Source organism: Schistocerca nitens, chromosome 5 (genome assembly GCF_023898315.1).
Source record: "Schistocerca nitens isolate TAMUIC-IGC-003100 chromosome 5, iqSchNite1.1, whole genome shotgun sequence".
In the NCBI taxonomy this organism is placed as follows: Eukaryota; Metazoa; Arthropoda; class Insecta; order Orthoptera; family Acrididae; genus Schistocerca; species Schistocerca nitens.
In genome coordinates, this window is record NC_064618.1 from 628,519,376 (window position 1) to 628,538,150 (window position 18,775).

At 43.5% G+C, this 18,775-nt stretch overlaps 1 protein-coding gene across 1 annotated transcript in view; it reads right to left on the minus strand.

Moving 5' to 3' along the window:
- The window catches only part of LOC126260624 (mucin-5AC-like), a 237,387-nt gene extending 219,494 nt beyond the window's left edge, over positions 1-17,893 (minus strand). The window contains exon 1 of the mRNA XM_049957962.1: positions 17,779-17,893. Within this exon, the coding sequence (XP_049813919.1) occupies positions 17,779-17,871 (93 nt within the window). The 5' untranslated portion in view covers positions 17,872-17,893. The remainder of the gene's footprint in view (positions 1-17,778) is intronic.
- Between the last annotated feature and the right edge of the window lie 882 nt (positions 17,894-18,775).

The window sequence follows — 18,775 nt, forward strand, 5'->3', positions numbered from 1 at the left end:
TTAGGCATTCCAGCAAGTACGAATCAGGGGCAGAATGCAAAAATTCTCCGCCACCGATTTTAGGAAACAACTAGCTATCATGACGAAATCACTCGCTCTTAAAATCAGCTTCCTTGTCTCCAACCACCTCCCATTTACAAGGTTGGGGAAAGACCGTTATCTTCAAGCCCAAAAATAAACCCCTTTCCCATGAAACCGGAAACTACCAGAGGTGGATACAATAACGAACAAGGCTAGCACACATTGAAATGATATGTTACACACTTTGGACTTTTCGTCAGGTCAGTTTGCAAAATTTTACTTCCGAATGTACTGTGGGTTCATTACAGTATTCCGCCTGTAATAATTATCCTTCGTACACCTTTTATTTGTCGGCCGGGCTTAGACTTGGCGCAAATCTGTAATGAAACTCCTCCTGCATTTGTAGCAACGGCTACCGAACCACAGCGTGTCTTTCTGATCTATCAGTATCTTAGTCAGCGCGATGTGTCGTCGGCGATCAACAGTACTATTGTAAAACGTAGTGAGGGACAGTTGATCAGAAACCGAGTTGTTGCATGTAATACATTGTAGATGACGTGATTTACTCATACTAGTTGATAGCACGACGATAAACTGAGAAACTGGAGCTCTGTCTCTAATTTCATATTGTCGCTAATGGCAACCTTGTCGTGCAGTGTGATGTAAACAGCGGTAAATTCTAAGAACTTGGCTGCCAGTAGTAGTAACATGTGCGGTGTTCGTGCCAGGAAAATGGTTTTCAGGGACGGTTCGTACGAATTTGAATATGATTTGGATAACATAAAGGTACTGACTATGTTCATGAACGCAAATCCACTTCCAAAGCAACCGTTAATCAGCTAAATGAGAATAATTATATCAGCAAGTGAACAATATTATTTCCGTTACTACTGTTTGCATGAATTTACATGACAGGGTGATGGCAGAAATATTAACTGCCACCCTTAACATTGTTTACGTACAGTAGTATCGCAACAATAAAATTTATTTTATATTGGGGGAATCACAGATTAATATCTGAAGTTGATTATGTCAAAGGCTGGTAACACCTATCTTTGTACCATAAACCAAAAGAATTTGGACCTTTTATTTGTATTCTTGAGAGGTTTCAGAGTAATGTGTCGTTAACTCGCCCAGCAAGTAAACAGTGGTAACTCGATGGCAGACCAGTTAAGTGCAATCAGTTTGCAGCCTAACAACGTTACAAATGCAGTGACATTTCTTAAAGAATAAAACTTTACACAGAACTTATGATTTTAAGAATATCTCGCTACTGTAATAATATTTGAAATCAATGACTTATCTGAGTAAGAAAATCCCAATGGATATACCTGAAGTATTTTTTAATCAATTTTATTGACACTTTACTGTACACTTGCTCAAAGCAACCAACTTCTCCCTGACCATCTCTTACAGCTGTGGTCTTCATACGTCTAAACCGTGGGCGATCAACAGTTCTGCACGTGAGCCATGCCCTGACATGAGAGCCATAGGACACAGCCTCGATGCACACTTTCACCGCCACGAGGCCACACTGTCTGAGTGAGTGGAAGGGAAAGAGGAGGAAAGTGTGAACGCGCCACATTGAAATGGCAGTGCAGTTGCGCAGCATACAACTTGGTTTCATATTTCACTTTTCTCAAAAACATAGATGTCAAACAAAACAAATTTTCAGTATTGAAGATATAATATAATTTTCATCTGGTACAAACTGTCAGCAGATAATGTCACAGACTTTTGCACTCAGGTTGCACGTAATCACGACTTGATGAATTTGATAATCAAAAAAAGGCCTTGCACACAAATATGTCGACGAAAAAATTGCAGCACGTTGGCAACCTCATTACGGAGACATGGAAATGCAACCTGAGGAAGGCAATGTAGAGGCCCTGGACAGTTTTAGCAAGGCTTTGTCATTAAGACGGGAATTACCTTGCAGGACAATTCAGTTACATTTACACATGCGCAGGTGCGCTTTTAACTGAAACGGCAAACGGTCCTGTAGTTAGATGTAAGATTGTCAACATCCTCAAAACTTTTAGGGAACTATCCTCGTAATGCTTTCATGACCACGATGAATTCTTGAAATCCCGCGTTTTCGTTAACGCCAGTGAGCATAGGGAACTGGACTCTGGTTTCCAGAACGTTACCGTTCGTAAAGCAATTTTCTTTTTAAATGCATCATCATCATATCAGCCGGTCGGAGTGGCCGAGCGGTTCTCGGCGCTACAGTCTGGAACCGCGCGACCGCTACGGTCGCAGGTTCGAATCCTGCCTCGGGCATGGATGTGTGTGATGTCCTTAGGTTAGTTAGGTTTATGTAGTTTTAAGTTCTAGGGGACTGATGACCTCAGAAGTTAAGTTCCATAGTGCTCAGAGACTTTTGAACCTTTGAACCATCATCATATCCGGAAGAAGTTGTTACACACACACACACACACACACACACACACACACACACACACAAAATTCAAATGGCTCTGAGCACTATGGGACTTAACGTCTGAGGTCATCAGTCCCCTAGAACTTAGAACTACTTAAACCTAACTAACCTAAGGACATCACACACATCCATGCCCGAGGCAGGATTCGAACCTGCGACCGTAGCGGTAGCGCGGTTCCAGACTGTGGCGCAGAGAACCGCTCGGCCACTGCGACCGGCGTTGTTTCTCATCTTACAATGTCTTATTGTGGACGATTGCAGTCCACTTACAATGCGAGGTCTGCAATCCATTCCGGATCTTCTAAGTTTCGTTCCTGCACTCCTTTTCCTTCATGAATTCAACAATAGCGAGTTTTAAATCGAAAAATCGTTCAGGCGTGCACCTTGACCTAACGAACGTACTTTTCAGTAATATATAAACTCTCCATATTGTTAGTTTGTTTCGTCGAAAACCGTCGCAACTGACAACGAAATAACGCGCGTGACTTTAGAAATTTTTCTATACGCACCAATAATTTCTTCACGTGCTGCAAGGCTGCAAATTTAAAGCAAAGTGCTTCGTGATTTACAGAACAATGAATCCTGTCTGTCGATCATTGTAATGGTTTGCTCTTTCTCTGTCAACTAAATCTTTAAATTCGTTCTGCATCGTATTGTAATATCGCTTCATAACAAACCTGCAGTATCCTTCGCTTATGCGACAATATAATATGTATTGAGAATTCTCATTCCTCTCTTCTGACATTCCCAATCATTTTAATGGCTTGTGATGATACATCGCTATACAGCCTCTTTTTGTGCAAATAGCCACTGGACCTGTGAACGTCCTTCATACAACGAACGAACAGCGAAGAGTGAAAAGCGCCGACGCCAAGATTCTATTGAACTGAAGAGAGCTGTCCTGTGCCGACCGAAAAATGCCACACCGCAATACTAAATGAAATGTCTTGCTGCACCGAGTACTTCCGGAAAGAAACGAGCAAAGCCGAGAAAAAAAAAATGGTGCAAATGGCTCTGAGCACCATGGGACTCAACATCTGAGGTCATCAGTCCCTACTTAAACCTAACTAGCCTAAGGACGTCACACACATCCATGCCCGAGGCAGGATTCGAACCTGCGACCATAGCGGTCGCGCGGTCCCAGACTGAAGCGCGTAGAACCGCTCGGTCACACTGGCCGGCAAAGCCGAAATATGTCGAGCTTTGGTCCTCACGCGGCCGATAAACTCGGTCGTGAGAAGTTTGGCACGCCGTGGCCTGGAGTAAATCGTAATGTACAATTATTCGAACAATATTCGTTTGTGCTCCTTATCTTCGTTTTCGGAAACCTATGTTTGATGTCGAGTGCACAGTTTACCAGCAAGCAGGTTTCCCAACGCGAGAGGCTGTGACTGGTACGTATACACAGAGCCGCCTGCACCCCGCCCGGCCCCCGCCGCCATATACGGCAGCGAGTGCGCTGCGCGTACTGCCGGCCTGACCCCGCTCCGCGCCGCGCTCTTGTCTGGTCCCGCCAGCCGAGCGTCGACTGACGTGGCCGCGTGTGTCCAGATAAGCGCCAGACCTAGGCCGGCGCGCCTGACCTCTGACCTCGGCAGGGCACCTTATCTGCCCGCCTGGCAGCGGAGGGGAGTGCGAGCCGCGAGCAGGTTCTGCGAATTTTGGAGCGGGAATCGCCGCTCGAGTGGGACGGCCATATGTCAGCCGAGATAAAGCTGTCAGCGCGGAGCGACGTGCGCAGTAGCTCACTGGGATTCGCGCGAGAGGAACGTAACACATGTTTACACATGCGTGGCGTAGCGCTGGCGACTCTGGAGGGGAAAGTACGACGCAGCTCATCCTCCAGGGCGTCTGTCTCGAGCGGTGGAGTGCGTAGGCGAGTCATGCGCGGTCTCCTTCAAGTGACCAACTGAGAGGTGCCGTAAGACGAAGCTCCGACGTAAGGGCCATGGTGGACGACGCTAGTTCTAGCGCACACGTTCCGATAAAATTTTGCATAGATGTTCCACTTTACATGTAAAATTGGTCAAATATCTTGAAAATTGCAGAATGAGATTTTTCACTCTGCAGCGGAGTGTGCGCTGATATGAAACTTCCTAGCAGATTAAAACTGTGTGCCGGACCGAGACTCGAACTCGGGACCTTTGCCTTTCGCGAGCAAGTGCTCTACCACCTGAGCTACCCAAGCACGACCCACGCCCCGTCCTCACACCTATACTTCTGCCAGTACCTCGTCTCCTGCCTTCCCAACTTTACAGAAGATCTCCTGCGAACCTTGCAGAACTAGCACTCCCGAAAGAAAGGATATTGCGGAGACATGGCTTAGCCACAGCCTGGGGGATGTTTCCAGACTCCGCTGCAGAGTGAAAATCTCATTCTGGAAACATCCCCCAGGCTGTGGCTAAGCCATGTCTCCGCAATATCCTTTCTTTCGGGAGTGCTAGTTCTGCAAGGTTCGCAGGAGATCTTCTGTAAAGTTGGGAAGGTAGGAGACGAGGTACTGGCAGAAGTAAAGTTGTGAGGACGGGGCGTGAGTCGTGTTTGGGTAGCTCAGTTGGTAGAGCACTTGCCCGCGAAAGGCAAAGGTCCCGAGTTCGAGGTTCGGTCCGGCACACAGTTTTAATCTGCTAGGAAGTTTCATCTTGAAAATATTTTGTCACCAGATAGTTCTGTAGCACGAAATTAGAATTATATTAATACTGTCAGCTGCGCACGGGCGTTGATGTAGATCAACGGGGACAGGTGAAAATGTGTGCCCCGACCTGGAATCGAACCCGGAATCTCCTGCTTACATGGCAGACGCTCTATCCATCAGAGCCACCGAGGGCACAGATGATAGTGCAACTGCAGGGACTATATTGCGCACGCCTCCCGCGAGACTCACATTCTCATTTTGTATGTCCACACACTACATTCGTAGTGTCCCACCCCAACACACTCATTACTCGTGGAAGACATTCTTCCAAGTCCCGTAAGAGTTCGACGAATATGTGTGCATCCACACAGAAGAAGAAGGTCATGGCCGGTATCGCCAGAACTATATACTTATATGGATATGGTGTCTGTTCTTTCGGACATGTCCGAAAGAACAGACACCATATCCACATAAGTATATAGTTCTGTAGCATGTTAGATATGTCGTCTCCAATTTTCAGAGTTTAATTCGGGCTGTAAAAGATGTAAAAGCCGTCTTGTTTCAGCCAATGCGCAATGCCACGCCACCTTTTTTACACGACGCTGTCCTTGTTTGCGATGTTTTATTATTTCCTGCCATCAGAGTGGTCATCTGTAGAGTATGATAAGCTGTGAGTACATTTACGATGCGCTTAGTTACCATTTATTAAGGGAATGCACACATGTTGGAACAAAAACGCCAATGGAAGCTTTAATAACCTCATCTAGAAGACTGCCCAAAGACAACGTTTTGCTCGTCTACTATTGTTAAAATTTCCTTATACGATGTCTGTCTGGTGTTCAATTGTGGTAAAATTGAAAGACTCAGGACTTTTATGAGACTAGATTTTGATGCAGGCTGCATCACTGGAAACCTACCGAGTAAGACTGTGCCGCGCCGTGTGGCCGCGTGGTTAGAGGCGCCATGTCACGGACTGCGTGGTTCTCCCGCCGGAGGATCGATAACCCCCTCGGGCATGGGTATGTGTGTATTGTTCTTGGCATAAGTTAGTTTAAGCAGTGTATAAGTCGAGGGACCAATGACCTCAGCAGTTTGTACCCTTAGGAATTCACACACATTTGAAGAAGACTAATGGTGTGTGTGTTGCTAATTCTGAGATTTCAGTGAAGGATACTGCCAAAAGCGCATGCCGGTAGAATAAGATTAGAAGAAAATAGTTATACGAAGACCAAAAAATATGTAATATACGTTTATGGCCACCACTTAAGTACTTAGTTCTGGCATAAATGTTAACAAAGTGTTCTTTATGCAATTCCCGCAACTTTCATTTTTGAGTGTATAAGGAACACTTTTTGCTGAACGATAGCAGATAAAAAGGTGAAATTTGCTACTGAATTCTTACATAAAATAATACAACTTCTCGTGCTACAAAATTTTTCAGAGGACGTTACAGTCAAATTTATTTAAATTACAGAAATGTTGCGAGAGTTATAGGACTCATTTTGAAAAATTGGTAGACAGAATTGTTTATATAGTTACTAAGAATAAGTTACCACATTTTGAAATTGAAAGTCAAGTAACTTATAAGAAAATGTTTCTCATGTGATAGTATGTGTTCTAGAAATATCCGGAAACGTCCTGATCAAATTATGTGACAAAAAATTAAGATTATAGCCAATAGAATAATGAAAAGATGTGCAAGATTTGATTCAATTATCTGTCAAACAGTAAAAGATACATTAGCTTATACGTACCCCTGTATGTTTTCATACGACCCCCCCCCCCCCCCCCCCCTTAACGTTATCCATCTTACGACTGGTCTGATGCTGACTTCCATCTTTTCCAAGCTTTTGCTAATATTTGCACGTCTACGTAAATGTCCTATCTACATCCAATATCTTATAGCATTTGTCTGCCGCTACTCAAATGTTCAAATGTGTGTGAAATATTATGGGACCTAACTGCTAAGGTCATAAGCTTACACACTACTTAACCTAAATTATCCTAAGGACAAACATACACACCCATGCCCGAGGGAGGACTCGAACCTCCGCTGGGACCAGCCGCACAGTCCATGACTGCAGCGCCTTGACCGCTCGGCTAATCCCGCGCGGCTGCCCCTACTCTGCCCCTACCCATTTTCCCTCTACTTCCGGTTCTGCAGCCAAGGTGAGTATTCCTTAATGCCGTAGCAGCTGTCTCACTACCCTGTTCCTTCCTCTTTCATGTGCCTTTCACAGACTTCTTTCGTCATCTCCCCTTTTTTTAGTACTTCATTTTTGCCTTTGAAAGGTAGATTTATTTGATGGAAAAGCTTAGCATCATAGTTTTTACGTGGAATCATACTTTCGTTCTATACACCCACCGCACGTCGTTTGGTATATTCACATGGTGGTTGCGTGGTGTGCTTAACGTGATCTGATTTACCGGACTGAGCAAACTGGTGATGGCTCCATAATGGTGTGGACTATATTTACATTGAATGGCCTGGAACCTCTGGTCGAACTGAACCGATCGTTGACTGGACATTGTTATGTTCAGCTACTTGGAGATCATTTGCAATCATTCATGGACGTCATGTTCCCAAACATGACACTGGACCACAATTGTTTGTGATTGGTTTGAAGAACATTCTGAACAATTCGAGTGAATGGTTAGGCCACCCAGATTCCATCGAACATTTATGGACGCAATCGAGAGGTCAGTTCATGGAAAAAAACCCTGCAGTGGTAATATTTTCGCAGTTGTGGACGGCTATAGAGGCAGCATGTCACCATATTTCTGCAGGGGATTGCCAACGACTTGTTGAGTCCGTTCCAGGTCCAGTTGCTGCACTACACCGGGCAAAAGAGGTCCGCCACGATGTTAGGAGGTATCCCATGAATTTCGTCACCTCGGTGTACTCTACAGCAACGTCCTCAACGGAAATTCTTTGATCGCTCCTTACAGTTTAGATGCGAACAGTAATTTCCGGACATCGGTTCCATATCAAAACTTTACCTACATCCCCTAGAAGCCTGCTGTTGGAACTGTTGAATACTCTGCAAAGTCGTTCCGCTGCTGTGACGACGGAGGCAGCGTCGTCGTCCTCCTCAGCGGCCTTGACCACCACTCGACATGCAGTCCAGTCAGCAATTAGGCGAGCAGCTGCATACGCCACGCGCCATTCCGCAGTAAACACTCCGCTCGCCGTTTAAGTCTGACTGCCGGAATTACTGCGGCACGTAATCGAGTGCTGTCATCGCTAAACTGGCTGAAAACGCGAGGAAAGCTGTTAACATTCAACGCATTCTGGAAAAATTACATCTCCTCACTAAGCCACTATCACTGAAGCAGCATCTAAACAATCTGCGAGCTTAACTGTGTCAAATGTAGGTGATGTGGCGAAACCCGAAGGTGTACGATATATTTGAAGCTTGATCTGCTGAATGCATCAAGAAACGCAGGAAATCAGTTTTAAAGTTCCATTAAGTCGTTACTTTGAGAAGGATGGGGCAGGACATCTACCTTGACTTATAGAAGGAAACATCCAAGTATTTGCCTTAAGTGAATTAGCGGAACCGTGGATATGAATGAGTGATGTTAAGCAGCCGATCCGTTCCGTTCCGTGGAAGCCAGAGAGACAGATTCCGTTTACTGCAGCCTCAGAAGCATAGCACCCCACCTACAAGCAGTTATTTCTTAGCTCGGTCAGTCAAGGTTAACCTTGATATGTACAGAAAAGGCCATATCAGAACCATATCAGAACCATAAACACCCTGATTTGAATCTATAGTTTGAATGTATTATTCACCAACTGTTTACATGTACACAATCTGATCAAACGTTTGGTGGCACATATTAGTGGACACTAATACGTCTTAAAATCTACCGAGGACACTTTAAATGAGGAGTCTGAATGACTGTGCGGGAATGGCAGCAAATTCTTCTTCAAGAGCCGAAACCAAAGAAGATAGTGACGCTGGAAGCTGTGGTCTGGAGCGAATTCGTCGTTCAACTCATCCCAAGGCTATTTCTTTGCGTTCAGGTCGGGACTCGTGGCAAGCCAGTCCATTTAATATATGTTATTGTCCGGAAACTATTGCCTCATAGATTCTGTTTTATGACAGAGTGCACTGACATGCTGTTGTTAACAATCGTCGTCTGAACTGTTCATAGGCTTCCGCATGTAACGTTTTCTTAAGTGCAATAAGCGTGAGGGAGGCACGCCACTTTCTCCCTATAACGACATAGATTAGCGTTCATATTTTAAGTCATGATCTCGTTGTTCCCCAATACCACATTTGGTATGTGTGGTTTACGACTCTTTTAAATGGGAAAATTGTGGGCTGAATGTGTTATAACTGCGTGTGTAGTGTGAAGAGAACGGGTACCCGAGAGGGCATAGTGGTGGTGGCAGAACAGAGACAGCGATGGACTGGGGGCAATAACTGCTGAGTGCAGCGACATGGCTGTGTGAGGGATTCTGGGAAGAAGCGCTGAGTGGATCTTACCTGCAGAGGGACTTTTGGCCAAAACTCTCCTCCTTCCACTTAGAGTCAGACAGAAGAGCGCATGTTCGCAGAACATTTTACCTGGGCCGGGTGGAAGTCCATCATAAAGGCAGCCAGTTGTCGGAAAATGGTGCAGGAAGTCATTTAAGAGAGACTGCTATAAACTGAGCTTTCGTGCAATTGGTGGGAATGTCATAAAACTCTGTGCACTCTCATGTTAGATGCTGGGGCGATACGGACAGAGTGGATGGCGTATAAGTTTAGTGGAGGCAAGACTGTAACCCCCTCCCCTGAAGATGTGAAGTCGCTTGGTTCTTTTACCAAGAGGCAAAAACACTTATTTCACAGGCACGACTCTCTGGGAAGCTTAAGAGCCATCTTTCAGAATTTAGAAATGGTCAGCCCAGAAAGATTACATCCTCCATAAATGAGGGACTGTGGCCCCATCTAGGTAGACGGTTTTTGACAAAACGTAGCCATGCTCACGGTGAGAATGACGCATCCATAGTCTAAAATCTTATTTTTTCAGACAAGAAAGATTTGGAGTCACTGATTGGCTTCTCTCAGGATATGCAAAAGGGACACTTGCTCCCCCCTCCCCCCCCCCCCCCCTTCAAGCATGGGAAATGGGAACCCTGGCGCTGTGTCTGGATTGGCTACGAGGCCAACATAACAGTCAAGAGGGGAGATGCAATGAATAGAGGATAGTTTGATTGGCTTGTGGAATGTAGGGATGGTTTCGTTTTTGCTAATTCGGCTTGGTGGAAAGTGGTTGTAATTCTTTGTCTTTTTCATAATTTGGTCCTCCCCTGGTCGAGAACTTCAGGTGTTTCCCTAGTGGAGGGGGCTTGTGGTCTGTATCTTGTGGTGGGCTAAGAGCCTGTGTCTGTTTCCAACTGTACTGACAATGGAACTGCATATCATTTTGGACATATCATGTGTCATGAGGGTCAACTTATTCGTCCAGTATCGACCGTCTGGTGTTTGACAATTCCAGCACTCACTGTCGTGCCTGTGAGTGCAGTTGGTTCGGCCAGACCAGCGAATGGCTGCACCTCACACTGAGATTTGCAGGATTTCAGGGCTCTGATAGGGAGACTTCACGTGTTCTGATAATCAGAACGCCAGAACATGCAGTGTGCAATTTTTCGTGGATGCATCGGAACATTACAGCTGACACAGCGCACCACTCTTCAGCCACAGTGCGCCATTTTCTGCTGCTGCCTGAATGAACATGAATGCACCAATATAGGGTTGTAAAATGACATTCAAAGCTCCCTGTTCTCAGGTGAAACATAGTTTGTGGTACACTTGATCATAGTTGATTTCATTTGTATAGAGTTGGGCCTCACAGTGGATTCATGTAAACAAAGACTGCGTGGTAAAAGGGATTAATTCAGGGGAGAATTTGTATAGCTTCCACCCCAATGTATGCTGTGCCAATCAAACACTATTCCTGTTCTGATTTATGTTTGTTATTTGTGTGTAAGATTTATCAGCTATTTGTAGTTACAAAGGGGTTAATAAAAACTGTCATTATTTTGTAAACTTAAATACGCCACTGTTCTCACTCATACTCTCTCAACTATTTGCTGTTTTCATTTTATTGTGGAGGTAAACGGGTACACCAGCAATTTAAGGTTCAATCTTATTAAATTAATTAATTTCATTAGTAATTTTAGTTCTCATAGTGACCACTGGCGTTGGCAACAAAATTATCATGAGTAAAATCACTAATTCACATATAAAAATTAAGGGTGTAGCTCGCGATTTGAAGGTTATTCAGAGGATAATTCTTTTTACTATGCAAAAATAATAACGTTTATCGTCACTCAGGCATATATTTATAATTAAAGCTAGCGACTGTTGCAACGGGACCACATCATAACCACGAAATACACACCCGTACTCTAAAACCACTCCTGTGTACTTCACTGTTGTCACTGGACATGGTGGTAGGTAACGTTTTTCAGGTATTCACCGAACCCGGATCCTTCAGCCGGATTACCACTGGATTACCCCGTGACTCACCACTCGTTTCCATTCATCCAATCTCCACTGGCGTTGCACTTTACACCATCTCAACTGTCACTTAGCATTGAGCACAGAAATATGTGGCTTATGAGGAGATGCTTCACCTTTGTACCCCATTATTTTGAACTACCTTCAGATATTCTACTAGCTGGACCTCTGGTATCACTTTGGAACTTCCTTCCACTGATTTCAAGCCTTTTTTTTACAACTTCCCTTCGCAAAGTGCGATAGTCCGTCTCCGACAGTACACGAGGTCTGCCCGGTATTGGTTTAGTTGTGGTCTTTCCTTGGCGTTTCTACTTCACCAACAATCGACTTGGACAGCTTTAGAAGGATTGAAATGTAACTGGAAGTATATTACTCAGGTGACATTCTCTGACGAGTTAACATTCCAACTCTCTGAGCTCTTCTGCCCCCCCCCCCCCCCCCATTCTGCTGTTAGAGCTTCTCTGCTGACAATACAGTACTCCGCACCTCGTTTTATAATGGCGGGTCCGCGTCTCCGCGTCTCGTTAAACCAAATGGTTAATTCTGTATTACGTATGGGTGCTCGAATACTTTTGTTAAATTTTCAGCAATCACATTTTTGTGTTGTAATCAAAGGGAACGAGTGCAATGTTTCGGGTCACCAGTTTTCAATGGTTAATAAAAACATGGATTAAGAAAATAATTTCGTCTCACATTTGGAAAAGCAATGTTGGGTGAGACGAACGAGAGAGAGAGAAAGAGAGAGAGAGAGAGAGAAAGAGAGAGAGAGAGAGAGAGAGAGAGAGAGAGAGAGAGAGAGAGGGAATTGCTTTGAATGAGAAGTGACAGTGTAACTTGGCTGTGTGTCAGCCAGCCTGTGGTGTGGGCGTGGCAGATCTCCCGATCCAGTCAGTATTGAAGGCCACTCGAATGTTGAACGTTTCTAACTACATTAGATGCTCTTATTGCTGCCCTCAGCGCCTGTAGTCTTAGTGCCAGACTCTCATCAACATGGAGTTTAGCACGGAGCACATTGTGGTAGACGCTGACTACACATTTGGGACGCTAGGTGTTGAACACTCCAGAAAATCAAACAAAAACGAAAGTGAGAGTGGATAATCCTGCTGGGGCCTGTTTAAGAACTCGGTGCCAGCAAACAGTATTGCTTACTGACGTGGTTTGTGGAAATGTCACTTCGAATGGAGATTCCTATTAAAAAAATCTTCAAGCAGCTGTTTAAGGAATTTTACAGTCCAGTTAGATTGCCATTGCCTGGCTGGTCCTAACTGTCAACTATCTGTCAATAGAGGTATCCTTATGCTCATGGCATCGTAGTTCATACAAATTAACGTGCATAACCGCCACTGTTAACTTGATGAAAATTGCTAATTGCAAACTGAGTATAGCTACATTAAAATTACCATCATACTAAAAATACTACCGTCCCAAACCAATAATTTAAACCAATTTCCTTCCCTTTCTGTAGCCTCGAGGGTATATAGGAAATCGTTAGGCAAAATTCTAAATATGTTAACTACAAACACATTTGTTAAATGAAGTGTCATATTTGATCACTTCCATCGCCGAATGGTTAGTGTCGCTGCTTTCGGTGCGGAAGGAATCTGGTTCGATTTTTTCTGAGTTATAGAAGACTGGAACGACGTCAGCTGTGCCATTTTTAGTGTGGGTGTGATTTGCGTTGTTTGGCAATTGAAGAAAACTTCATCTGCCAAGATGGCTAAAAAAGCATTTTATTGGATAACCCGTTTCGGCAGAGCTATGCTGACATCTTAAGTTCTTATGCTTTAAAATACCACTAAATATTGTCCATCAATTTTGCAAGTATGCTCTGTGAAACAACTTGCAATACTGACGGACAATATGCATTAATATTTTAAAGCTTAGGATCCGATGATGACAGCATACCACTATCGAACCCTGTCATCCAATAAATGGTTTTTTAGCAATCTTGGCTTGTGAAGTTTTCTTCAGTTACGATCTGCCTCGTGAGGTCAAGTGAGGAGGTGCTTGACTAGAGAATGAGCAACGTCATCAGAATTCAGCTACCGGCATTACTGGCAGGAGGGACTGGCGACGTGCTGCTCACATCATAGACCACGCCTCGTGTTGCCCTGCAGTGCTGCAGTGCAGATGCAGCACCGCACGACGGCCGCACTGCTGCTGCTGCGGCTGAATGCGCGCTGGATCCGGCAGACAGCGGGCTATCTCATCTCCGGCCGGCGGCGTTGTGGATGCAGCCCGCGGTGCGTGTCTTGTATTACGGCTGCGGCTAGGGATGGATGTCCCACGTCAGCAGCAGCGACGCTCGGAAGCTAAGTCCCGTCAAGAGTCTCATCCGAGTCCGTGTTCTGGCGTCTCCAACTCAAGTGTCTGCTCTCGGGTCTCGTAGTGAAATGCCACCTTCAGTGAGTCGAAGTCAAGCACCCCGCACTGGAATGATTTCTCTATAGGCGTGCTTGATTTACACAACGAGAAACAAAAACGTCTTCAATGCCGACTAGGTCTTCTTATCCAGGGTTCAGTGCGGGGTTTTATATTTCGGTGTGAATGTCTTCAACAAACTGTCGTCTGGCATAAACAACCGAACTGATAATCACAGTAGATACAAAAGATATTACGAATATATCTAATTAGCTATCCCCTCTACAGATTATTTTATAAGCCTGATTAAAATACTATGGAACAGCTGGGAATGATTATTGTAAACACGCCTCCACTTTTATTGTGCGTAGATAGTTCTAGTTTTGTGATGTATATCAATTTGTTCATTAGAGTCAGAGGAATCAAGGAAAACCTAAATATGGAATGCCACAGTGGAATTTTAACCATCGCCCTCCCGAATGCGATCCAATGTGCTAACCAGGACGCCACTTCGCTCGGTTACTCAAGAGCCTACCTTGGTTTTCGCCCTCCGTTCTCGGATGTGGATTCATTTCCATCGACCAAGACGAGATGAAAATTCGCTGACGTATCCGCTTCCATTGTATGGCTTCTACACCTTCATACAGGAAGCCGGACAACATAATTGATTTTCCAGTTCTTATAAAAAAATAGAACGTTGCATTAAAACATATATTTGCAATAACAGGCAGACAGAATTATGCTTCGGAACGACTCGTTAACTTTAAAAATAATAATATAATATAGCCTCCATATTACCCTATTTTGTTTTATAGTCAGCCCTCAAGTATCTATTGGTCATATTCTTTTCTGTCTCTTGAACCCATTTAATACACAGTCTTCCTCAACATTATCTGTTTGTTGGTCTCTATTCAAATATATTATTGGGTATTCGTTTTCGTCATATTCTCATTAAGCGTCCGAGTGAAGACAGTTGTCTGTGTTATGTTTCATTCATTGGTATCTTTTCAGTGTGTTATTTTCCTTGCATTCTCATTTGATCTGTTCCAAACTGTAGATCCTTGATGCACGTACTAGAAAATACATTTCTACAGCTTCGATCTTCTTGCAGTGCTTCTCAATTATCGTCCATATAGAACTACAGATGGTAACAGGCTCGGTAATGGCTTTAATATATGCTAAGTTTCGTTTTTAAAGGGTTTTGTGGAGCACAAAAGAGAGTTCAGTTTTGATATTCCTCGCTTTCCAGAGCTCAGTCTGTTTCTTAATTCATTTTCACATCTTCCATCTTCATTAAGTACAACTGTCACCCACAGCTGAACTCACATGTCATTAGTTTTGTTATGATGAGTGGCGGCGAGTAAGTAAGTTACTGTACACGCAATAACATCAGCTACCCTCACGTGTGTCTGTGTATTCAAGTAAGCATAGTATAGGAAAAAACATTCTCCAGACATGTTAGGCGCAATAACAGCAAAATGAGGTAAACACCAAGGAGCAGGTATATATCATTCATAGTGACGACATTGCAAATCAGCACACCTGCGAATGACAGAATTTTCAAAATATATTACAAAAGGCTCATAAGAATCCGGAAATATGAGAACAGTCATCGCACTTTTGCTGGCGTACGTTTCAGTCCATCACACCACACCAGCAAAATGGTGTTACAGTGAGAAGAAATTTTCGAGGAGATATGTGACGTCAATTATCCGAATATGGTCGGGACACGCATGTTTCCCTCCTCAATTCTATGAGATCGGAGCAACAGACTCTTCTTCATGCAGCGAACATCCAGAGATCCCAACCGCTCGACACTGGTGTATTCTACAGGTGCACCACACTAAAATAAATGTGGGGAAATCTTACGCAAATCAAAATTTCTCTGCTAGCAATGATTAAAAATCTTACGAATCAGAACAATATTAAAATTGACAGTGGAATAGCAAGAGACCTGCAAGAAACGGACATAAATCACTGACGTACATAAATTTGTACGTGCATTAAATTGTTTCATATTTAACTCTCTTAATTATGCATAAATTTCAGTTGTAAATGGTTATTTTGTTACCGGCAAAAAACAAAAAAATTTAAAAACCCGTGTAGTAAAGTACTGGCCTCTTTGTGTAGTATTGTACAGTGTAACAATTATTGAACTATATGAAATAATATCGTCATAACTTCTGAACGCTTTGCGTTAGGGCGTTCAAACTGCACGATTTGGCAAGGGGCATGTTGGGAATTAGTATGCGATGTGTGGTTTGGTTTAGCGACGAAGCCCATTTTCATTTGAATGGGTAACAGGCAACATTCCGGAGGTACGCATAAAATATCATCCGAAATTGTGCTAAACGCATACTCTGAAAATTATTTTGATCAGTTAGTTCATGAGCCCACGCGAGTAGTAAACGATTGTGAAAACACACTTGATCTCTTAACAATAAATAATCCTGAGTTAATAACGAGCATCAAAACCGATTCAGGGACTAGTGAACACAGAGTTGTCGAAAAATAATAATACCTATTCAAAAAAGCAGATAAAAATTCACTTGACGCCATCCTAAGAGACAATCTCCACTCATTCCAAATTAATAATATAAGTGTAGACCAGACGTGGCTTAAATTTAAATAAATAGTATCGGCAGCAATTGAGAGATTTATAAGGTGGTTCGATGAACCGTCTCCCAGGCACTTGAATGTGATTTGCACAGTATATATGTAAAAAATAAAAAAATAAAATAAAAAATAAATAAAAGAAAATTTAGTCCGTCCACCGTTCGCTGCTTTTGTCGAAAATGATAAATTGTTGAATACTACAAAAAATCGCCAGTATTCTCCTAGTGATTCTAATTTCTTGAAACCCTGCTTAAAAACTGTGTCGTAATCGGGGATCTTACCATCATCTGGGCATTTCAAATAGTCAGTGCTAGAGGGTGAAAACTTTGAAAAGCTCTTTTTTCGCGTTAATTTTTTCGTTTTCATGGGCTGCAAGCAGATAATGGTATATTATGTAAACACACTCAACAGATCAGCTACTTCCTATTTTAATGTATACTATGAATGAACTGTTGCTAAGTTTTTAATTTATTACTGTTATCGTAATTTCCGCTCTATTTTAATACGTTGTGGAAGTGGGAGACAAAATCTTAATCTCTTAAAGCAAATAAACATTGTGCGTTATTGCTACGTCATTCGTAAAAATATTTCCAGGCTAGGGTTGGTACCATATTGAAATACAACGGATGCCCATCGACGACAGCGGAAAACGACACACAGGAACTGGGACATTATTATCTCAGCAATGCTCTGTCAATCCTTATGCTATGTACGAGTATTTGTTGCTTGTTTCTGTCGGTATTGTATTTAAAAAAACACTGTTCGCTTTTTCCGTTTTTTGTAATAACGCAATAATTCACATTAATGCCAATTTTATGACTAAAAATTAATCAATTTTTAAAAGACCTTTACTCGAAACGGAAAATTTTAGTGCTGCTGCCATGGCTAATTGATACTACGGTTTTCTTACTCGGTTATAAATAAACAACAAAAACAACAAACACCTGTTATACCCGAGACGAAACAAATACCGAAATATACCGGTTATTCAGAACTAAAATAGCGATATCGAGTTTAACCCGTCGGTTTTCCCCATCCCTGCCATTGATCTCACTCCAGTGCGCCGTAAATACGAATACACCGTTTCACATATGGCCAGCTCCACAGCATGCTTTGGGGTGAGAGGACTGGACGTGAACATGCACATACGATAGCTAGGAGTGCCTGCTGCATCGCCTGATAGATACCTCGGCATCGTCAGCTGGCGCCAGCAGGCAGGCGAGGCTGGAGCCCGCGACGCCGTCGACGGCCGCGTCATCAACGACGCCTGCCAACTCCATGCGTCGCGGCGCGAATGGGTCGGGTGCCGGCGCGCGACTGGCCGCTGGCTGAGATAACGGCCCCCGTCTAACGAGACCAATTGTCGGGAAGGGGGGAGGGGGGGGGAGGGGCTGCTACCGCCGCTGCATCTGCCTGACAGTGGGCGCACACTGCCGAAATGCAGTGCGTGCTCAATGGACTATCCGCGACGAGAGCGTTCGTAATACCGTGAGAATATCTCTCCTCCCTCGTGTTGGAGACTGAGTTAATGCAAATGTGTGTGTGTACTTACAGGGTCGTCCCAAGTAACTCTGTCACCCATTTTATTTCCAAAATGAAACAAAATGTGGGAAACGCAATTGGTCAGGAATGCACGTATGTTATTGCTCACACAATGAGCAGGAATGCATCATCCATAAAGGTGAGCGAACCCCGTTTTGAACACAAAGTTAGGTTTTTTAAATGGCAATGTATGTTTTTTTTTACATAAAAGAACTAGAGGTACATTTAGTGATAACAGATTTGGTTTCACTGTTTTAAACCGCATACACTCGGAAATATTAGACTTTAAAGAGTGGCAACGGTACCGCAGTTTCTGCCTTAATGCGCTGGAGAACGGTTGCCTGCAGTGTCCTGACATGTCCTCACACAATGTCTAGGAAAAAAATCACTTTGAACACAAAGTTACGTTTATTTAAATGACGAATATATGTTTTTTCTGCAGAAACGAAAATAAAAACTGTAGGTACAATTTTGTAATAAGTCGTGGTTCAAATGTCTTAAAAACAATTATTAGTGGCACATAACCTACAGGAACTTCAGTTTAGTGGGTGATACTCAGCACGGAAAACGCATTCGCAAATAACCGGGATCGTCACGTTCGATGAACCTGCGTCACCTCAGCGGATAGTAGAAGTGCCCACT